This window comes from Vidua macroura, chromosome 6 (assembly GCF_024509145.1).
Source record: "Vidua macroura isolate BioBank_ID:100142 chromosome 6, ASM2450914v1, whole genome shotgun sequence".
Lineage (NCBI taxonomy): Eukaryota > Metazoa > Chordata > Aves > Passeriformes > Viduidae > Vidua > Vidua macroura.
In genome coordinates, this window is record NC_071576.1 from 39,099,503 (window position 1) to 39,118,672 (window position 19,170).

Here is a 19,170-nt window from a genome sequence, read left to right on the forward strand (position 1 = left end):
AAAATGCATGCTAAAGGGAAGCTACTGTTTCAGCAGCAATGAAATGGCATTCAAGAACAAACAGAATTAAATTCTCTCTTGCCTGCTTTAACTTGTATGTCCTAAGTCACCTCAGGGAAATTTTAACAGCACAAATGACAAGCTAGTGATAAAATATATAAATACTTAATTTCTCTGGAAATATACATTTTAATACATGGCCTCTGAAAGTAACCAGGGACGTTCTTTTCTGTTCATCTGAAAGTGAGGGACAGTGCAAAATAAACTGACCTTCTGTTACAGCTGAGACCAAAAGCAATTTGTAACTGTATGGGTAAGCCTGGAGTGAAGCCAGTCTTAGGGAGCCGAGAAGGGCAAAAGGGAAAAGGGCAACACATGGGCAAGTGCACAGGCATGCACTGACATAATTTTAACGGTGGACAGTTGGGAGTGAAAGATGTCAGTGGGACTGTGCTTGTAAGCTGCGAAGCCCCCCACCCCTCAAGTGGTTTTACAAAGCTCAGGCATGAAAAGGTTCATGTGATTTTCTTTAAAAGGACGGCCTGAACTGCTGATGAAGGAAAGCTCCCGCGGAGACATCACTGGCTCCCTCCTTCTCCAAGGGAAGCTCCCTCCAGCACGGCTTCCCTCGGCGCCCCCGACATCCCCAGCACCTTACAGAAGAACACCCCGTCCACTTCTGCCCGCAGCCCCACAGGCGTCCCCGCAGCCTGGCGACGTTTCCCACTCCTCGGGTGTTTGGCCGCAGGCCGCGGCCGGGCACGACGAGCAGGCCGCCCGCCCGCCCGGCATTGTCTGTGCCCGCCGCCCCCGCCCCACGGCCGGGCCGGGCCGGGCCGGGCCAGGCCGGGCGAGCCCTGCCAGAGCCGCCGCGCACCGCCTGCGGCTCGGCCGGGCCTGGCCGGACACTCACCCTGACAGCTCCGGGCCGGCTCCCGGCAGCAGCGGGCGGGAACCGCGGGCGGGCCGGGACGAGCCCCTCCCCGCCGCGGGCGGGGCTCGGGGCGCCGCGGCCGCACCTGGGCGGGAGCCGGCCCGCGCCGGGGCCAAGACAAAGGCGGGTAGGGCAGGGCAGGGCAGGGCAGCGGCAACCCCGCCGCACTGACCTCGCAGCAGCCCCAGGCACATCGCGCTCCCTTCCCGCCGCCGCCGAGCCGCGCCCGCGGGGCCGGGCGAGCGGCAGCAGGAGGTGCTGCCCGGCCCTGCCGGCGGCCGCGGTGCCGCCTCTCGGCAAGGAAGGGGCCGCCGGGCCGGCGAACAGTGACCAGCTTGGCCCGCCAGGCCTGTTGTCCTCATGAGTCATACCCCGAACGCCCATACCCGTCAGAACAATTACTACTCTAACAGAGGGAGCTGCGGTCATACCCGAGCATGCAGCAGACATTATCACAGGCCACCAATCATCCAGCAATCCCGAATTGAAGGAGGGAGCGGTTCTGAAACCCGACAGCAGGAACAAGGCCAGCCGTGGGGAAGGAGAAAGTGCCTTCCAAAAGAGGCACGAATGAAGAGCCTGGCACCATACCATCCCCGCGTTTCATGCTGCTGCGAGATGTGTAATGACAGCGCTCTGGTGGAGCTGATTCATCAGCAATCTCTCCAGCCCATCGTCTGACATTTTGAGATGCCTTTTCTATAGTGATAATAGCAACTGAAGAAGCCGGTATGGTGGGAACTGGGTATCACTTGCTTCCTCCTCAGAAGAGCATCAAGCCATGTGATGTAAGGCTGTATTTTTCTAGCCATCTTTTTAGCTAGCTGAAGAAAGAAGCCTCTTTCAGACACCACCAGCACCAGCCATGCTTCCCACTGAATAATTGTCCAGTTACTTTTCCTACCACCTCACTCTACCCCCTGCAACAGGAAGGCACAAACATGCACAACAGCTTCTGCTTTTCAACATCTGACATTTGCAGCAATCGAGGTGTCATAGACAACCCCAGACAATGTACGAGTGCTCAGGTCAAGAGACTCTTTATTCAAACAAGCCAGAGCAACACCGCCCAGTGCAAGGCAATATTTAGTTTAAACAAAAGGGTACAAGGCTTTTCAATGTCACTTCAGAACTCCACCCATATAACACAAACCACTGGGAACAGTCTACAACAAAGCATCAGCAAAGCAACACCATATTAGTCTAGGACTATGTTGTCTTGAACCAACCACTCTGCTACAGATGCAAATAGCTTTAATGCCATCCTACTCTGGCAGACTTGACAAACCATTTACATTAAATAGATTACAAACAAATTAGCAATACAAGTTTATATATTTGTTTTATAAACCATATAAGGACAGCTGCTGGTAGTGTGGGACAGAGGAGAGGTAGGAACAGGAAAAAGGGAACCAGATGAACACTGACCGTGATTTTGAAAACCTTAATTAAAGGTTGGCAAGCATTTACATCTTTCAAGTGTCCTTCCAGTCACGCATCCTACACAACAAAATCCTCCAAATTAGATAATTAAGATAGCTATCCCTACTCCACAAAACATTCAGTGCAGTTTCTAATTCGATGTACTGTTCAAGATATGTGTAAGTGATGTATAAGCAGGGGCAAACAGAAGTGCTGCATTTGCAGATGACAACTGGATAGCAAAAAAAAAAAAAGGTTGACTGAAGGAGCATACAACATGCTAAATGCTTTTCAGTTGTAAATTTATCACCAAACACACAGAGTGGAACAATTTATAACATTACACTGAAATTCAGGTTTTCTGCATTGACTATTAAATAAAAACAAGATCTTCCCATTTTAGCAGACTCTGGTATGAGAGCACAGACCCACTGTGGCAGACCAAGTTTTTAGAGGCAGAGGCCCAGCTTACATAACTGGCCCATACAAGGGGAAGGACAAGAGCCAGCATGAAAGTTAAGTCTGACAAAATACAAGTCCTATGTGTACAAGAGCCAAGAATCATGTTCCATCACCATGCATTCCTTTTTTCATATTACAATACCAAGGGAGAAACCATCCATCAATACAGATCTAAAGCAGTCTGAATAACTCCCATACTTTTAAAATTCAAATTTCTTTTTGTCAAGTAGTCACATAATTTTTCCTAGAACAGCTCACCTAGTTAATGTACCCAACTTTGCATTTTTGAGAATTACTTTCAATACATCTGCAACCATTTGTTCAGAAACAGTCTCTCATACCTGAAGGCCATTTGCCAGCAATTCTGCTTTGATATATCACTCTCTCAATGTTGCTTATAAGGCTTAGCCCCACCACAATTCTTGAAGTAGAAAAAAACCAAATAGTGAATTTGTAAGTTCAATATGGGGGGAAGCTATCAAATCAGTGAAGTTCAAAGAAAGGCCAAGCCTGAGGCAAGAAAACCAAACCAAATTCTAAATTTTGTACAATCAACTGATCTCATGTCGGACACTAAAGAGTCAAAAGTATACAGGCAATTTTCACTCAATTCTTCTATCTCCTGAGGTGAACCTTTCTCAAAGTTTTAGTAACAGACTTTTGTGAGTAGACCATTAGAATGCTTCAGTATTCAATACTCCATGCATTCTGAACTAAGCAGCTTTACAGTTTCAAACGAATAGATTCACTGAAAGCCTACAGCAACATTTTCTTTGATACACAAGTAATACATTAGGAAGGGCTCCCACTGCTGGTAGCTGAACATCCCAGCAACTAATCATCCCCTTCTCACTTGCACAAGGCAACTTAAACTGCACTGCAGTTCAGCAGAAATAGCAGAAAATCAAACATTAAAATCAGCAAAAAGTAAAAACCGCAGAACAATCAGATAGATTATACACAACAAACACAAATCAGTTAAGAAAACTGTAGCACATATTATTTTTTAAAATTTTTATTCTTAGAACAGAATCCTGGTTTGCTTAAGGCACACAGGGTTTGCTTAAGGCACACAGAAGTATCATTCCTCAAACTCTTGTCTTCCGACCCAAAAACTGCGGGTCTCCCACTGAAAGAGCACCAGATTCAGGAGGAAAACCCTTTGCACACCAACCTGAAAACTACTGTCTTTGGAAGAATCACAAGACTGTCTGTTTCAGAAACAAAATCAAATGCAATGCGGGAAAGGTGTGTGTGCAGAAACAGGGGACACACTTCTAGCCAGCTCTTCTTCGCATATACTAGAGAGGATTTAACAGGAGCAACTCCTGGTGAGGGGCTCTGGCAATCTTAACACTCGCACGCAACAACAGAGCTGCAGAAATAAGAGACGAGCTCGCGCCTTTGGTTTTAGGACTACAATCACCCCAGAGAACGTTTTTCTTAGGACATCCTAGAGGGGGAACCGATCCTGCACGCAGCCTCAGGTGCGCCCGGTCCGCATTTCCCTTAAGGGGTGCCCAGGTCCCCCGACGGCTGCCAGGCCCACTATCCCGGCCGCCTCCCACGGAAGGCCCCCATCAGCAGCCCCAGGCCCACAGCGGACGGAGGCGGCCGTAGCGGAGGCGACGAGCCCGCGGCTCCCACCGGCCCCATCGTCCCCCGGTTGGCAGGCGGCCTGAGCGAGCTGCACCTCCGCGGCGCGGCGCGGTACAGGCCGCGGCCTCTCGCCGCTACCAGCCGCAATCCTCACGCCGCCGGGCTCTGCGGGCGGATGCCGCCGCAGCCCACGGGCCATCCCCGTGGGGAGATGTCGCACCACTGGGACTACGCCTCCACACGCTCCCCGGGAGAAACGGGGAGGCTCGGGCCTGGCGGCGGAGGAAGGCCTAGCCGTCCTCCCATGGGCGCGGACCGCGGACGGAATAGGGACCGGGGCTCACCGAGGAAGGGACAAGGACAGCGGGGTCTCACCCGGGCCCGGGGGGTCGGGCCGGTGACGGTCCGGCGGCTGCTCGGCGGGGTTTGAAATCGACAGCACCGCCCGCACCTCCCAGTGTCCGCCGCGCCCATTGGCCGCCGCCGGCCCCGCCTGCGCTCGCGCCCGCGCCTCTTATTGGCCCGTTTGAATCCGGCAGCCGCAGCGCGTGCTCTCCGCGCGCTCCCGAGACGGCGGTGGGGCCGCCGGGGAGCGCGCCGCCGCGGGAGCGCGCACCGCCGCGGGCGACGTCCCGCGGCACCGGCCCGGCCCGGGCGCACCCCGCTCGGGAACTACCGAGACGTGCCCGTCCGCTCTCTCGGCCGCCGCCGTGTCCCCAGGGACGGTGCAGGATGGGGCTGCCGGGCCCGCTGGCAATGGGCTAAAGCATCTCGGAGCTGATGGGATTCGGCTTTGAGGAAGATCCTGTTACAGAGGAATGGACCTTCTCTTTCCTTTGGTGAGTTTGCAAAGCAGCAACTCAAGAAAAGGCTGAGAGGGGACCTCATCGATGTCTGTCAGTATCTGAAGGGAGGCTGACAGAGGATGGAGCCACGCTCTGCTCGGTGGTGCCCAGCAGCAGAGCCAGAGGGCAGAAACTCATGCACAGGAAATTCCATATGAATAGGAGGAACTTCTTTACTGTGTGGGTGACCGTGCACTGGAACATGGCCCAGAGAAGTTGTGGAGTCTCCCTCACTGGAGATCACAGGATTTGTCTGGACACTATCCTGTGCCATGTGCTCTGGGGTGACCCTGCTTGATCAGGGAGGTTGGCTCAGGTGACCCACAGTGACCTCTCCACCCTGACCTGTTCTGTGAACTTTATTGGAGCACAGTGTGTTTTCTCTCCTTTGTTTCTTCACTTCAGCTTAAAAAATTGAAGGAAAAATTTTTATGGGTGATAAGAATAGAAGACAAAGGACACCAGAATGCCATGCACAAACCTGCAATTAATCTTACACTGCCCTTTCCCCACCATGCCATGTGAGCACCATCAGTTTTTTGGAAGTCAGGCAATTTTTTCATGAACTGACTGAAATGGCTTCTGCACTATGCTTCAATTGTGAAATGAGCAGAAATACAGTTGTTTTAAATGTTTTAGATAGTTCTTTCATCAGAAAGGGATAGAATGTGTTACAAGATTGTAACTAGTACTGCAGTGTCAGTTATTAGTGGATGTTTCATTCATTACTCAGCCTTTTGCACTATTTAAACTCTTGATTATAAAAAAAGGCAACAGGAGCTTAAACAAAACCCCCATACAGAAAGAAAAACAGCTCTTCTTCAGGACTTTGTTTTCCATTCAGCAGAGGCTTGAGACCTCTACAGTTCTAATACATGCCAAAATGAACAGCCCCTTCTGCTGTTGCCATGTTAAAGAGGGGGGGGAAAAGCAAGGTGGGGCAGAGTGAGAGATGTGTGTGAAAGAATCTTCAGAAGTGTAGATATTGGGCCCTTGATTCAAAGTCATAGGGGTACAGTGTGTGCTACAATCCGGCTTCTAAGAACCTAAATCTGTTCCTACCTTCTTGCTCCTTTGAAATGAAGCAAAGTTGAGGTTCTGTCTGAACAGGTTTGGGAGTTCCTCATTCAAAGAAGAGTCTAAATAACATGCATGATTCACAACCAAAAGCCAGACAGAGTGGTTAAGAAATTTATATTAAATTATCATCAACCCCTAAAATATTGAACACAGTGGTTAAATAACTCCAGAAAATCCAATGTCTCCAGTGAGTAACGTTAAAACCATTACACAGGAACACATGGAAATCACTGACATTAGCTCAGGACAGACAGGAGAGAGGTTTGCTTTTTACACAGTAAATCAGTGCTCAAGAGATCTTCCTCCAGTAGCCCTTCTACATTCTTAACATCCTAAGTGCAATGAGGGTCTTCTCTTCCCCGGACTGGGGAACCATGATGCATCCCAAAGGCAGCATCTCACTGGGGCTGTCTCTAGAAAAAAGACATGAATTTCTGCCCACCTCACTGGTAGAGGAGGCTGTGTGACATTTTATTGCTCCTTTTCACCATAATCATTTGAGGAAGGGAGCAGAGAGCAGTTTTGAATGGTTGTTAGGCTGAAGTGCACAGGGTCTCTCCTAAGAAGCAGCAGAGAATATTGATCAAGGTGGAGATCACAAACACCATGAGCTGTTGAAAAGACTGACTGTTTTTCCTTTCCCTTCCACACTTGTGACTTGGACAGCAATTACTCTGACAGGCTGACTTAATCTTAAATGACAGGTCTGGGCAGATGTTTCCCTTCACTCCTGTCCCACCTCAGGATTTTGGTGCATGGTCACATAAGCTACTGGTGAAAAAAAAGAACAACCCATTCCAAAACCCAAAGAAACCCAGCTCTCCTACAGGTCAGAGCCTTCCTCCCCCAATCTCCCCACTCCCAGCCCTGATGCCCCTGCTCCTACACATGGTTTCTGCTCAAATTGATTATCCTGCTTATGCTTGAGCTCTCTGGTGTTGTCCCTGCGTGAAGTGGCTTAGATGGCCAGGGCCCATGTCAGTGATATGCACACCTTTCTCAGTTCCCAGTCAAGTCCACACCTCAATCCAAAAGTGCCTCTGCCCAACAAAATCAATGCTTCCAAGGCTGGAGTCAAACAAATAAATAATTAAATAAAAATCTAATTAAAAAAAAATAAAAGTAAATCCCTCTGGGAGTAGGGAAGAGTCCCACATTAACACAGGGAAACCCAAGCCTTAGCTCCAGTTCATTTTCCACAGGAATATACATCAGTCAGCCCAAGGGTGCAGTTAGGGACAGAGTCTCAAGCCACCTAGCCAGGTCAAAGTTGCAACCTTCCCCTATCTACAAAGCTACCTCTGCTGTGAAAAGTACAGGCAAACTGTTGTGTTTTTCAGGGGTAGCAGGCCTGTTAGCATATAAACAAGGTTCGAGCAGAGTAGGATGAGTCTCCTTTTTAATCAGCTGAAAAAAATATTGCATGGGAGATGTACCCTCCCCCTACCTCTGAACCATACCCCAGTGTATGTTTTGCTCTCTTTACACCATGGATGGGAATGTACTTGACCTCTTTCCATGCGATAAAAGAGGTTACAAAGTTTGCAGTGAGAAATTCTTTACTGGGAAATTCTGCTTCCAAGGATCTGACTTAATGGTTAATATTTTACCATGTGATTTGAGGGCTTAATAAAAATTTTGGTTTTGAAGAAGTGTCAAGAAGTATTTTCTCTTTTTTCTTTTTGAACAAACAGATGACAAGAGAGTATGAAGAGGTGACAATAGTCCTTGGGAGCATGCAAGACCCAGCTCCAAATGTTGCTGGGTTTTGGCTGCAAGGGCAGGATGACATTCCCTAAAGGTAAGAGTCTTGGAGGCCAGAGAACAACTGAAGCTCATGCAGCTGATGGGAAAAATTATTTGGCAAGGAGAGCTATTTAGTGGTAACAGAAGAACTTAAAGTGCAATTCTATCTGATAAACAACTACTTAAAATGGCCCTTGCAGCTCCCTGATTATTGTCTCCCATTCTAGGTCAAATGGGCTCAGCCTAGTAATAAAGCAGTTCCTAACTGTCAGCACTGAGCATTCCCCTGGGAAAGACTCAACCTAGGAATTCTCTCTTTTCCCTTATTATGGTAATCAAAGGTCCTAAAGGCCAAAATAATTGGGACCTTGCAGAATTGGGACTGGTAGGGACCTAGCAAATTTTCATTTTCTTTTTTTTAATGTATCAGTTATGCAAAGATGAGTAAAATTTAGGTCTTGCTGAGATCCGTTTCCCCCCATTAGCTCTGTAGAGCTAAGTAAAATACCAGTTTCTTCTTGTCTCAAGTTCAGCACTCAGACTCCAGTACTCAGGGAACAGTTTTGAAAGGGGCATTTGCTAACTCTTGTTTTTCCAGAGTAGAAACATGTTTTAACAGGAAAGGGGAGAATAGGAGCAGTGTCCACTGCCAGCAACAGACACAGTGCTCCAATCTGAGCATTTCTTGAAGTTTTTAGTAGCAGATATGAAAGTAAGCAGTGATGCTCTCATAAAGTAAGTCTTGGTAACTGTGGTTATCCTCTTTATGCCTTTACAAGGTGACCTGATGCTGTGTCAGTGTCCTCTTGAGCCCCAAAGTATATCCCATCTATACCAAGACCTCTGTCATGTCAGAGACCCCTCAACACAAAGCCTCAAAGAGTGCTGCTAGTGCTGGAATGACTAGAGGTACTTCTGTGACCAGGAGCCAGCAATGAGGCAGCTCTGCTCTCTTCATGGGCATTGACCGTGAGCTGGATGGCACAGGACTTGCAGGTTGCCAGGGAACAGAGACTCTGAACCAGATTCAGGCCAGACGAGCCACTGCAAAAGTTAATGTGGCAACTTCCAGGAAAAGGGAACATATAAATAAACCACAGACAGTGAAAATGAGTCAAAAGGGTCTCCGGGTTCCAACCAACCCACCCATCCTCCTTCTCCAAACACAACAACACAGCTGCCCAAGCTCCATGCTGAAAGGCAGTCCCAGTCTCAGGCCCCTCGCAAGAGAGGCTGATCTCTGCGCCCTTCCTTGCCAGGCAGGCAGAGTCCTGTCTTTTTTGTGCAGAGCAGAGGGTAAGGAGGGTACGACTGTTTCCAAAGTCACGTGTACTTTAGACCTCGCTCTCTGTGGAGGGCTTGCGTTGGTGTTTCCAGCCTGTGTCTGGGAGTGAGCCCCGCCACTCAGGAGTGGCTGCTGCTGTGTTAACACTGCTGCATTCAGACTGTTCTTCCTGTAGCAGCTGCTCAGTTTCGGTGTCATCCAGTGAACCAGAACTGGCCTGGATAGAGACCGTATCCGTCTTCATGCAGACGTGGTCCCGGAGGATCCCTCCACGGGAGCTCCGAATCTGTTTAAGGTCATCCCATTCGGAATCATCACTGGATAAAAGGCATATTCCCTCCACAATCTTGATCTTCTCCTTAGTGTAGCTGTGGTCAGGACCAGTCTAGGGAGAAGACAGATGAATGAAAAAAATAAGTCTATGGAAAAATAAGGCAAAGAGCAATGCAGAGCTGGAATGAAGACAGTGAAGCAGACAAAAAGCTGGACCTCCATGAAAACAGCCACTGGCTTTAACAACCACAATGACAGAACCCATTTTAAGCTTCCTTTAGTTCTTTACCACCCCCAGACGAGTTCTCCCTGCAAGGACTCTCATTCCAAACTCCATGATTCTTCAGTCATGGAAGTGGAATGAGGATGAGGCTGCTCTTCTCATTCAACTATACGTATTCCCTGACAGAAGAAAGTAAGAACACTGAACCTGAAAAGGAAGGAATAAAACCCCACCAAACAAAATGGGAAGCAGGAACAGACAAAAAACCTCATGGTAAAAGTAGGCAGGAGATCAATTCTAGGTTTGCAAATCTTTACATCTGAGTCATTCTAGATTCACCTCTCAGCAAAGCACAGCTGGAATACCACTGTTGAGTCAAAGTCTCACAGTGGCATAGGGGAAGGAGATTATAGGGAAACAACGAAAATAATCAGAGGCAAAAGGGACCACACTGAAATTAAAACAGTGAAATCTAGCTTGGCTCACTGAGAAATAAGGAGCATCTGATCTATCCCTGAGGAGAAAGTGGAAGCGGTGGGGATATATACATCTGTGTATATCAAGGAACATCGGAATTAAGAAAAGGGCAGAAAGGATTTAGATTCCCAGATAAATAATCCTGGCTTATCCTTAATAGATAAGGCTAAAATGGCTTGAAGATTTGGGGAATCTATTGGATAGTACCTTTGAAAAACAGTAAGGGAAAACTCTCCCCTGCTAAGTCTGTGATCCCTGCCAGAGGAACTAAGCGATCTAACAGATAATCATAAATAGTTCTAACAGAAACTGCCTTTTAAAATATCAGTGAGTATGAGTAGCCAAAGCCTAAACCAAAGAATCTGCCATAGAAAATTACTTATATGCTCCTGACAGACAGTACAGCTAGTTTAAGGACATAAAAGCAGGGGGGGAAACCAAGAAAGAGCAATTAGTACGGACAGCGCTTGAACCACACAGCAGAGCTTGAGTGAGGGAGGCAGGATCAAACACACAGAGTAGTGATACCTGACGTGAGGATGTGGATGGAAATCAGAAGAGGGAAGATGAGAAGCTATCTGAGTGATAAGAAAGCTTCTGAGGAGAAAAGAGAGGAGACACTAAGTGCTGCAAGATATCATATTGAATTCTCTCCATCATGTGGCACAAAGTACGGACATCTGAAGGGCCTTTAAAATGCTCTGTTTAATAAGGGCTCTGTTTTTTTCCCCTATCCCACCCCTTTCAGACCGTGCACAGCCAGGACCCACTTTCTTATTACCAAACCCCTTCTGGCTGCCTGGTTTCCCTAGTGACTGTCCAAAGCAACCTTGGTGCAACAGTCACAAACCAGGACCTGTATCCAAGGAGGACAATTTTAATTGGCTCATGCACTTTCAAGGCCCAGCACCCAATGCAAATTAAATACAAGACACTGTGGGAGTTGGTAAGAAGCAGAGAACTAAAGACAGGTCAAATTCACTACAGCTCACTGGGGAAGAAGTGCTGCTGGCTGATGTCCATAGCAGTCTGAACAATTCACTGAAGCTGTCCTTTTGTGTCCTAAAAGTAAATGCTCACAAGTTGCAATCCTTCCACATAGTGAGGCCTGTAATACTCAACAGCAGCTTGAGCTGGGCTCCTTAGAAGCAGCTCTTACCTCTTTCTTGTAGCACAGCTGGTTGTACATGGTTGGTTTGGGAATAGATTCAATCTTCACCTCCTGGGTAGATGTCCGATATGAAGGATTACTGTAGGTTAGGTTCCCCAAGCCAGGGTCCGTAAACTTGGACTTATTATGCCTAGAGGGAAAGAGCTGTCAGAAAACTCATAGGAACCCATGGCTTCAGCCATCTCCACTGTCCCTCAAGGAGAGAATCCTGGCTTCATCTAGCTCTTCAGCTACAAGTCCATTTACTAGCTACCAGTACAGCAAGGCACTGCCATGTAATCATAGAAGTTATCATGGCAGTAACTGGTGAAGTTATCTGTCAGAAAGCACATGAGTGTCACCAGATGACACAAGGAAAAACGACGCACCACAGCTTTGGTCATGATGAAGAGACTAATTTATTTTTTCTGACTCCAATCTTTTATAGTTCTCAAAAGATGCCAGTGGATGGAGGGTGAACGTGCCACCTCTCCAATGACACTGGACAAACTACCTGTACATCAAATTTCTCCGCCTCTATGAAAGAATGCAAAACAATAGGTTGTTTACAGAAAGTTGTGTGGGAAAGTTCTCTACAAGAATGTAAACTCAGAAGGCTTTAGAAAACTCCTGATAATCAGGGCGACACATGAGCTCACACATTTACTGAGATACAAATTATCTCACATCCCTGTCCATAACTCATAAGCTCTCTGCAGAAAATTTAGCCAATAAGGTTTCAAATAGTAGAACTGCATGACCAACACTTTAGAGGCACAGGACTCAAACCTTACAAATAAAATCATCAAGCACTCCTTCCAATGGAGGTAAAAAGGACTGTAAATGACAATAAGGAAAGACTTAGTGCTTTCAGGGACTTTCTTCTCCTACAACCCAAGAGTTTACAATTGGCCAGGAGAGGGAAAAAAGATCACTTACCTATATATAATTAAAGCAGCAATAAGCAGCAAAATAAACAAGATGCTGAGAAGACCTCCAATGATGTAGCTGACATGCAGTCCTTCTCCTGAAAGTGAATACCAAGGATAATTTATGCACTCATTTTATATTTCACTGGATAATACTGACCTTGGTGTAATGCCGGATGCTGGGGCTTTACCCACACAGAAGTACGTAAACTAAAATGTCAGCACATTAAGGTTTATCAGAGGGTTTTGTATGGCTTCATATGAAACAAACATACGTTCAACTTTCACCCAGGCCCCAGCAAACCAAGAAGTGTCAAGATCTTTGTAATGGGGTTGTAATGGAGGAGTTAGACCCCCTTGCTGACAGCTTACTTCTGCATTGGGAAACAATTACTATAGTCAACCATCTTCAACTAAACACAAAGGAGACAGTGAAATAGAGTACTATTAATGGGAAGAGTCCAGTGAATGAGGTATAGGATGAAAGAAAACAGAACTATTCTTCAGACCAAAGAGTGACTTGGAGAAGTCTCCATCTAAGTTAATGAATGTTTATAGAGGCATTTTGCTCTACTCAGAGGGCATTTGAGTAATTGAAGTCTGAGTTTCAGAAATTTCAGTTTCAGACACTATGAACTGGAATGCCCTGGGCACATCTGGAGGAACAACCCTGGTGGAGAAGAGTTAAAGAAAAGCAACTCACCCATGGTGGCCAACACTGCCTCATTGGCCCGAGTACACAAGCCTTGCCTAGCATCTTTGTCAGAGCAGCTGAATGACAGAAGGACAGTTATTTACTTACTAAAAGTAGAATCAACAAAGGTATCAAAAAGCAGGATGGAATAGGCTAGCACTGATATCCCTTCCCTTTCCAGTTAAAAAAACACAGGTCTTCCTTTTTCTTCTTCATCCAGAGAAGAGACAACCATATAAGTACATATATGTAGGGGGTGTGCATGGATATATCAATTATTGGTCTGCAGTATCTTTATATCCAATTCATTCTAGATTTGCCTCTTGGGTACACAGGTGTACTCACATCTTTCAGGAAACAAATTTCAGCATCAGTGCTGAAGCAAAAACCAAAATGTCTCAGAGTCAGCATGAAGACATTTTTGTCGAATAAATCATACTCAATAAAGTGCAAGTTTTGCTCTGTAAATTACTCAACCATATACTATAGAGCTACTCTCTTGCTGAGCTGTATAAATAGCAGGCTGTAGGGAATTAGCAGAAAAGAGTCTCTTAACTACCTGCATTGTAACTTAAATGTTAGAGCTGCAAAGATTCTGTTCTGCCCCAAGCAAGCTATCCCCTTCCCAGGGCAGAACCATTTCCTCAGCTGTGTAGGTCTAGTGTGAGATGTTTCAGAGAACTGAAGCAACAGACTCCTCTCCTCTGTCCTACTCTCAAAAATAGGTTCTCAAAATTAGGAGATTCAAAAATCTATCAAATGAATGACACATGAGCTAAAGGCGGATTTTAACACTTCAGTACAGTCATTTCACACACACGTATTTCAACAAAATGGACAGAAAGGATCTCCAGCTGTTTCTTGCCATCTCAGCAATGGATCTTTGCCATCTCAACTACATCTTTGTCATAATAGTTTAATTCATTAAGAACATGAATTCTGGAGCTGGAATATCCGCTTTTGGCTAGGGATAGGTATATTCGGATTATGGTAACCAGAGGGGGCTTGCACGTGGCACCTTGCAAAACCTGGGACTTTCACACCCCGATTCTAAGAGAACAAGAACACTTACTTTCTTTTCACTGTTTCCAGAGATGTGAGAGGTTTGGTTGTTGAAGTATCTAGTCTGCCAGGTGGCGTTTGACTTCTCTCACTTACACTGGTTGGTTCCGGACCAGGGGGCACCACACCAGGAACTAGAACAACAGAGAAAAATAAGCAGGATTTCAACTTTCTGGGACAGATAAACAAGTCTGATAGGCCATTTCTAAAACTCTCTATAGCTTATATGAGCAGCCTTCCCATCTCAAACCCAGTCTGTCAGCAGAAAGGACAAGAAGGCTCTATCACTCACAACCGCTGGCCTCAGTTCCAATATATGACTGTGTAAGATCTATACACTGGAGAGCCTCAGCTGCTCTGGCTGCCACTACAGAAGCAGTAGCAGTGGCTCACTTATGGAAGCTGCTACCCAAATGACACTCAGTAAACTCACTTGTAGAACAGGGCCGCCCATCTGGTTCATCCGGACATGCACAGACAAAGTCAGAAGCCCTGGCAAAGCAGAGGTGAGTGCAGCCTCCATTGTTCACTCCACAAGCATTACTACCTGGAAGGAACAAACAATTTTCTAAATATGTTACATCTGAACAAAAAGGGGCTCAGAGCAACAACCTTCTTTGCTGCTCAGTGAGAAATACTTCTTAGAAATCCGGCAAGTTATTATGTTTTTGGCATGTGCCCATCATCTGATTGCTAAGAAAGTGATGACAATAGCCAAACACTGTATTGGATTAGGGCAGTCTTGAAAGGAAGGTACTGGAAATCTTTAGACAGAAGCCCAGACAACACAGTGGCAAAGATAAAAAAAATAAAAACCTCACATTCTTCTGTTTTAACACAATGTTGGGTGAACAGCAAGTGACATTTGCTAATCAAAGCTTTAACAGAACACCATTAATATGTACCTGACTGAAAAGTCACAGGCAGACAAGGAATGAGCTAAGGGAAGATGCATGAATAGTTCAGGCATAAAAAAGGATGCCATCCTTACTTGATATCCACAATAGTGCAGTGGTTCCAGAGTGCTTTTGGTCTACAATTAGAATTTGCCTGAATCAAGGTCCTTCTATTTACCTGTCTGTCTCTGAGGAGAAACCACAATGATATCCATCAATCCCTCAACATTGGCTAGCACTGTTTCTTTGTTCCGCCCAGAGTATTTGTCCACTCTCTGGATAGATTTTGTTTGCCAGTCAGTCCAGTATATCCATCTGTCCTGCTGCTCAGGGAGACAGCAAAGAAAAATCACAGCCATTATTAGCATGTTTAGTCATGTAGACACAGGGTACTCATAAAAAACATATGCCAGTGGCAGAAGGCCCAAAACAAAGGCCTTTTCAAACCCTTACCCTCTTATTGTAAAGAAGATGACTGTCTACACCCCACAGTTCAGATAAACTTCCTTTGTTAGCTCCAGAGAAGATTTAAGTACTATTGCCTCAGCCATCTTTGTTTTCTCAGACTGTAACACTTCCCTGTTCCCAAACTCCACTGTACAAACTCATCAACACCCCAGTAAGAATGGTGGCAGCAGGAAAATCTTCTCACCTGTGTCAGAGCAAAGGGATGTGACACCTGGCTGACCAACACTTGTCGTAGCTTCCCACTGAGATCACAACTCTCTATGCGATCAAGGTGAGCATCCACCCAGTATATCCTGAAGGCACAGGGAAAGAGGTGAGCTTCCATCTATACAACCTCTCTTTACTTTCTAGTCATTTACTGACCAAGATCATGGAATCATAAGATGGATCAGGAAATAAAAACTAAAGAAGAAAGTGCCAAAATACCCCAAAACCAAACCCAAACCCACAGTGCTACTCCAATAAATGAAACTAAGAGGGATAAAAAATTAATTATATCCCTTAACCCTATGAAAGTATAGGAAAATCTTTCACTGACCTCCTGGTGTCATAATCCAAAGTCAATCCATTGGGCCATCCTAGGTCAGTGTTAATCAGGATTTTACGTTCAGAGCCATCCAAGTTTGCCCGTTCAATTTTAGCAATGTGACCCCAATCTGTCCAGAAGAGATACCTGAAGAGATAAAAGGCAAGTGTAAGAAGAAAAGACCATTTCATTTGGCCTAGGGAAAGTTTTAGTTATGAATGAAACTGCCAGATTCTTCAGGTTCAAAAAATATAATATAGTCTGTAGCCTGCTTCTCACAGCTATCTGTCCAACCTTCAAATTCACTGCCTGCCTGACTACTACAAGTCACTCAGAGTCAACCCCTTACTGGTAACTGCAGATTCACATGGCACATCTCTTCTTCCTCCCACAACTTCCTCTTCCAGCCTGCCTTTGTGCAGCCCTTCCCCCTGCCCCACCAATAAACCCATACCTACCCCTTCTTGGGAAAGACAGCAATGGCTCGAGGTTCATCCAGGCTGTTATTGATCAGCACTTTCCTGGAGCTTCCATCCAGTCTTGCCACTTCTATGGTATTGCGTCCTGTGTCTGTCCAGTAGAGGTTCCTGGCAACCCAGTCCACTGCCAGGCCATCCGTAGTCTTCAAACCCTGACCAATAACAGTTTCCATGTTGCTGCCATTCAGATCAGCCCGCCTGGATCAAAATCAATGACAAACAGCAGTGAGGAACAGGTAGTTCCTGGAAAGCTGGATCTCCATCAGTCACAGACCCACTGCACACTAATGCCTCCCTAATACTTTTTGCCCCTGTCTCCAGCAGGTTAAACACACCTTCAGCATGAGTTCATTGATCACATGATGCTGTGTACCAAAGACAAGGAGTAAGTACTGGTGCAGTGCTCAGTCTCCCCAGTTTACTGGTACACTCAGCCCAAGTCACTGGGTGACCTGGGTACTGGCCAAGCAGTTGACTGGCACCTACCTGATAACATCAAGAAATACATCTGTGTAGTAAATCTTGCCATCCACACTATCATAATCCAGAGAAATGACATTGTTCAGCTCAGGAACAGGTATGTGCACATCTGTGTGGTCACTGGTGTCCAGTGAGATACGACGGATGGAAGCACGGCTAGAGAAAAGTAGGTAGGTCTCTGGAGAAGAGTCACATGTCTGTTCATCTCTCTTCAGTTGGATACCAGTGGGGCAGGCACAGGAGAAACCAGTGGGATGAGGTAAGCAAAGGTGGGAGCAGCCACCATTACGAACTCCACATTTATTGAAGCCTTTAGAAACAGGGAAAGTGTAGGTTTAGGATCTGACAGACCAAAGCTTTACTTTAAAAGCTACATATATGCTCACCATTCTAGCAGCTGAGTTCATCTGTACCATCCCAGCCTTACTGGGAATCTACAAGCCCTTTGTACAGAGAGGCTCTCCCTCCTCTGCAAGATTCACAGTCTGTATGGGCATGATTGGCAAAGGAGACCAAGAGGGTCCAGAAGAAGAGGGATCATTAGAAGAAAAATCTTAACCTGCATTCCTTGCTAATCATAGTTTTCCCATGGAAAAAGAAACAGCCAAATGCTCACAGATTTATGCAACTGCAGTTTAACTTTATTACTGCTGCAAATGGTAATGCTGACAGAAAGATCCAACCCTGTATGGAACTAATGTGACTGCACCAGAGGCCGGGCTGACAAAGAAGCTTCTGTTTCAACTTAGCTGCACACAGTGGCAAGTAAACAAAGGCATCAGAGAAGCCTGCTGGAAACGCCTGACATATTAGGGTCATAGAATTTTTTTTTATTGTAAAGAACCCAGCATACATCTACTAGGAGGGAATAAGCCCAGGAGACAGGTGCAGGGAGTAGGAAGAAGACAATGTGGATATGATGGCTAGACTTTTGGTCAGCTTTAAGTTATATTGCCAAGTTACACAGTCAAGAGTGATGTTCTGCTGTTAGTAACCACAGGAAAAGCAGCACAATTTTCTGTAGAAGTATGTATTGGGGAAAACTCTACCAAAATAAAACCACAGCACAAAGGAACAATTTCCACTGAAAAGTGAAGAGGTAAGATGGGGTGTTATAGGATCCCCAAAGAGTAACAAAGAATTGACTCTGGCACAGAATAGTTGGACAACATGAACAGCTGAGATTTTGCAGAGCAAAGAGGCAGACAAGACGATGAAGCCTGCAATGATTGGGAAGTAATACTAGAACTTGAAATAATATTTCAGCAACTGGTTTAAGAAAAATTAGAGTCTTCTGGAGTTAAAAAAGGGAAATTGTCCAATGTCAGCACAGTCTGGTGAAGCCTAATAAGGCATGACTTGTTCAGTTGTCCTAAGAAAGTGGCTCTGCTGTGTGCGAAAATGAGGTTGTCAGTGCAATCCAATGAAGGAAATGGGACAAAGGGGTCAAAAAGCATACAGTAATCAACGCTAGACCTATAGAGCTGGGTAAACAGGGAAGGGTGCAAAAATAGTTAAAGAGGGAAGAAGTGATGCCTTAAAAGAAGGCATCAGAAGAAAAGCTGATTTTTGAGAAGTGACTCTATCACTCTGTTACACCAAAGGACTGTTTCCCAGTCACAGCTCTGAAGGACTCCCCTCGCCACCACCGACACCCACCAACTGGGGAGCAACTTACCCAGGGGCCGTGCCCTGTCAACAGCTTGAATATCCATGAGGCCAGGCAGGTTTGCCCTCACCAAGATGACATTAGCACCAGTGTCCTTGTCAGCCCTGTGAATGCTGCGAGTTTGCCAGTCAGTCCAGTAGATGTAAGAGTCCAGCAAAGTGAGGCCATAGGGGTGTTGCACTGGAGACAGCAGGGTGCGGCGGTTCGCACCATTGAGATCCGCAGCCTCAATCCGCTACAGGAAGAAGTAGAACATCAGCCCATACTCAAAACACTTGTCCTCTTGCTAGCACTTAATGTAGCAAGTGGGAAAGGGTCTCAGTGAGTGATGTTATTCAGGTTCACCCTCCCTCCATAGCCCACACTCAGAAAAGCTTACATTCCCCTTGTTCTTTTGACAACTTGCTCAAGAGCTTCAAAGCAGCCTCCAGGCTACCAAATACCCACTGACAAACAACACTGAAGAACAGA

The 19,170-nt window shown here is 46.2% G+C and overlaps 2 protein-coding genes across 6 annotated transcripts in view; both read right to left on the bottom strand.

The window, feature by feature from the left end:
* CKAP5 (cytoskeleton associated protein 5) overlaps positions 1–4,865 on the bottom strand; it is a 56,814-nt gene extending 51,949 nt beyond the window's left edge. For 2 of the 5 annotated variants that reach the window (XM_053979668.1, XM_053979672.1), the window contains exon 1: positions 4,762–4,865. The gene's annotated coding sequence lies outside the window, so the exon portion shown is untranslated. The remainder of the gene's footprint in view (positions 1–4,761) is intronic. The other 3 variants (XM_053979671.1, XM_053979670.1, XM_053979669.1) reach the window with 2 other exon arrangements.
* A 2,560-nt stretch (positions 4,866–7,425) lies between these two features.
* Positions 7,426–19,170, bottom strand: part of LRP4 (LDL receptor related protein 4) — an 82,970-nt gene continuing 71,225 nt past the window's right edge. The window contains exons 27-38 of the mRNA XM_053980580.1: positions 18,709–18,934; positions 17,037–17,340; positions 16,530–16,748; positions 16,084–16,218; positions 15,730–15,838; positions 15,256–15,400; positions 14,615–14,728; positions 14,192–14,315; positions 13,129–13,196; positions 12,436–12,523; positions 11,506–11,647; positions 7,426–9,758 (exon numbers count right to left, since the gene is read on the bottom strand). Of these exons, the coding sequence (XP_053836555.1) occupies positions 9,423–9,758; positions 11,506–11,647; positions 12,436–12,523; positions 13,129–13,196; positions 14,192–14,315; positions 14,615–14,728; positions 15,256–15,400; positions 15,730–15,838; positions 16,084–16,218; positions 16,530–16,748; positions 17,037–17,340; positions 18,709–18,934 (2,010 nt within the window). The 3' untranslated portion in view covers positions 7,426–9,422. The remainder of the gene's footprint in view (positions 9,759–11,505; positions 11,648–12,435; positions 12,524–13,128; positions 13,197–14,191; positions 14,316–14,614; positions 14,729–15,255; positions 15,401–15,729; positions 15,839–16,083; positions 16,219–16,529; positions 16,749–17,036; positions 17,341–18,708; positions 18,935–19,170) is intronic.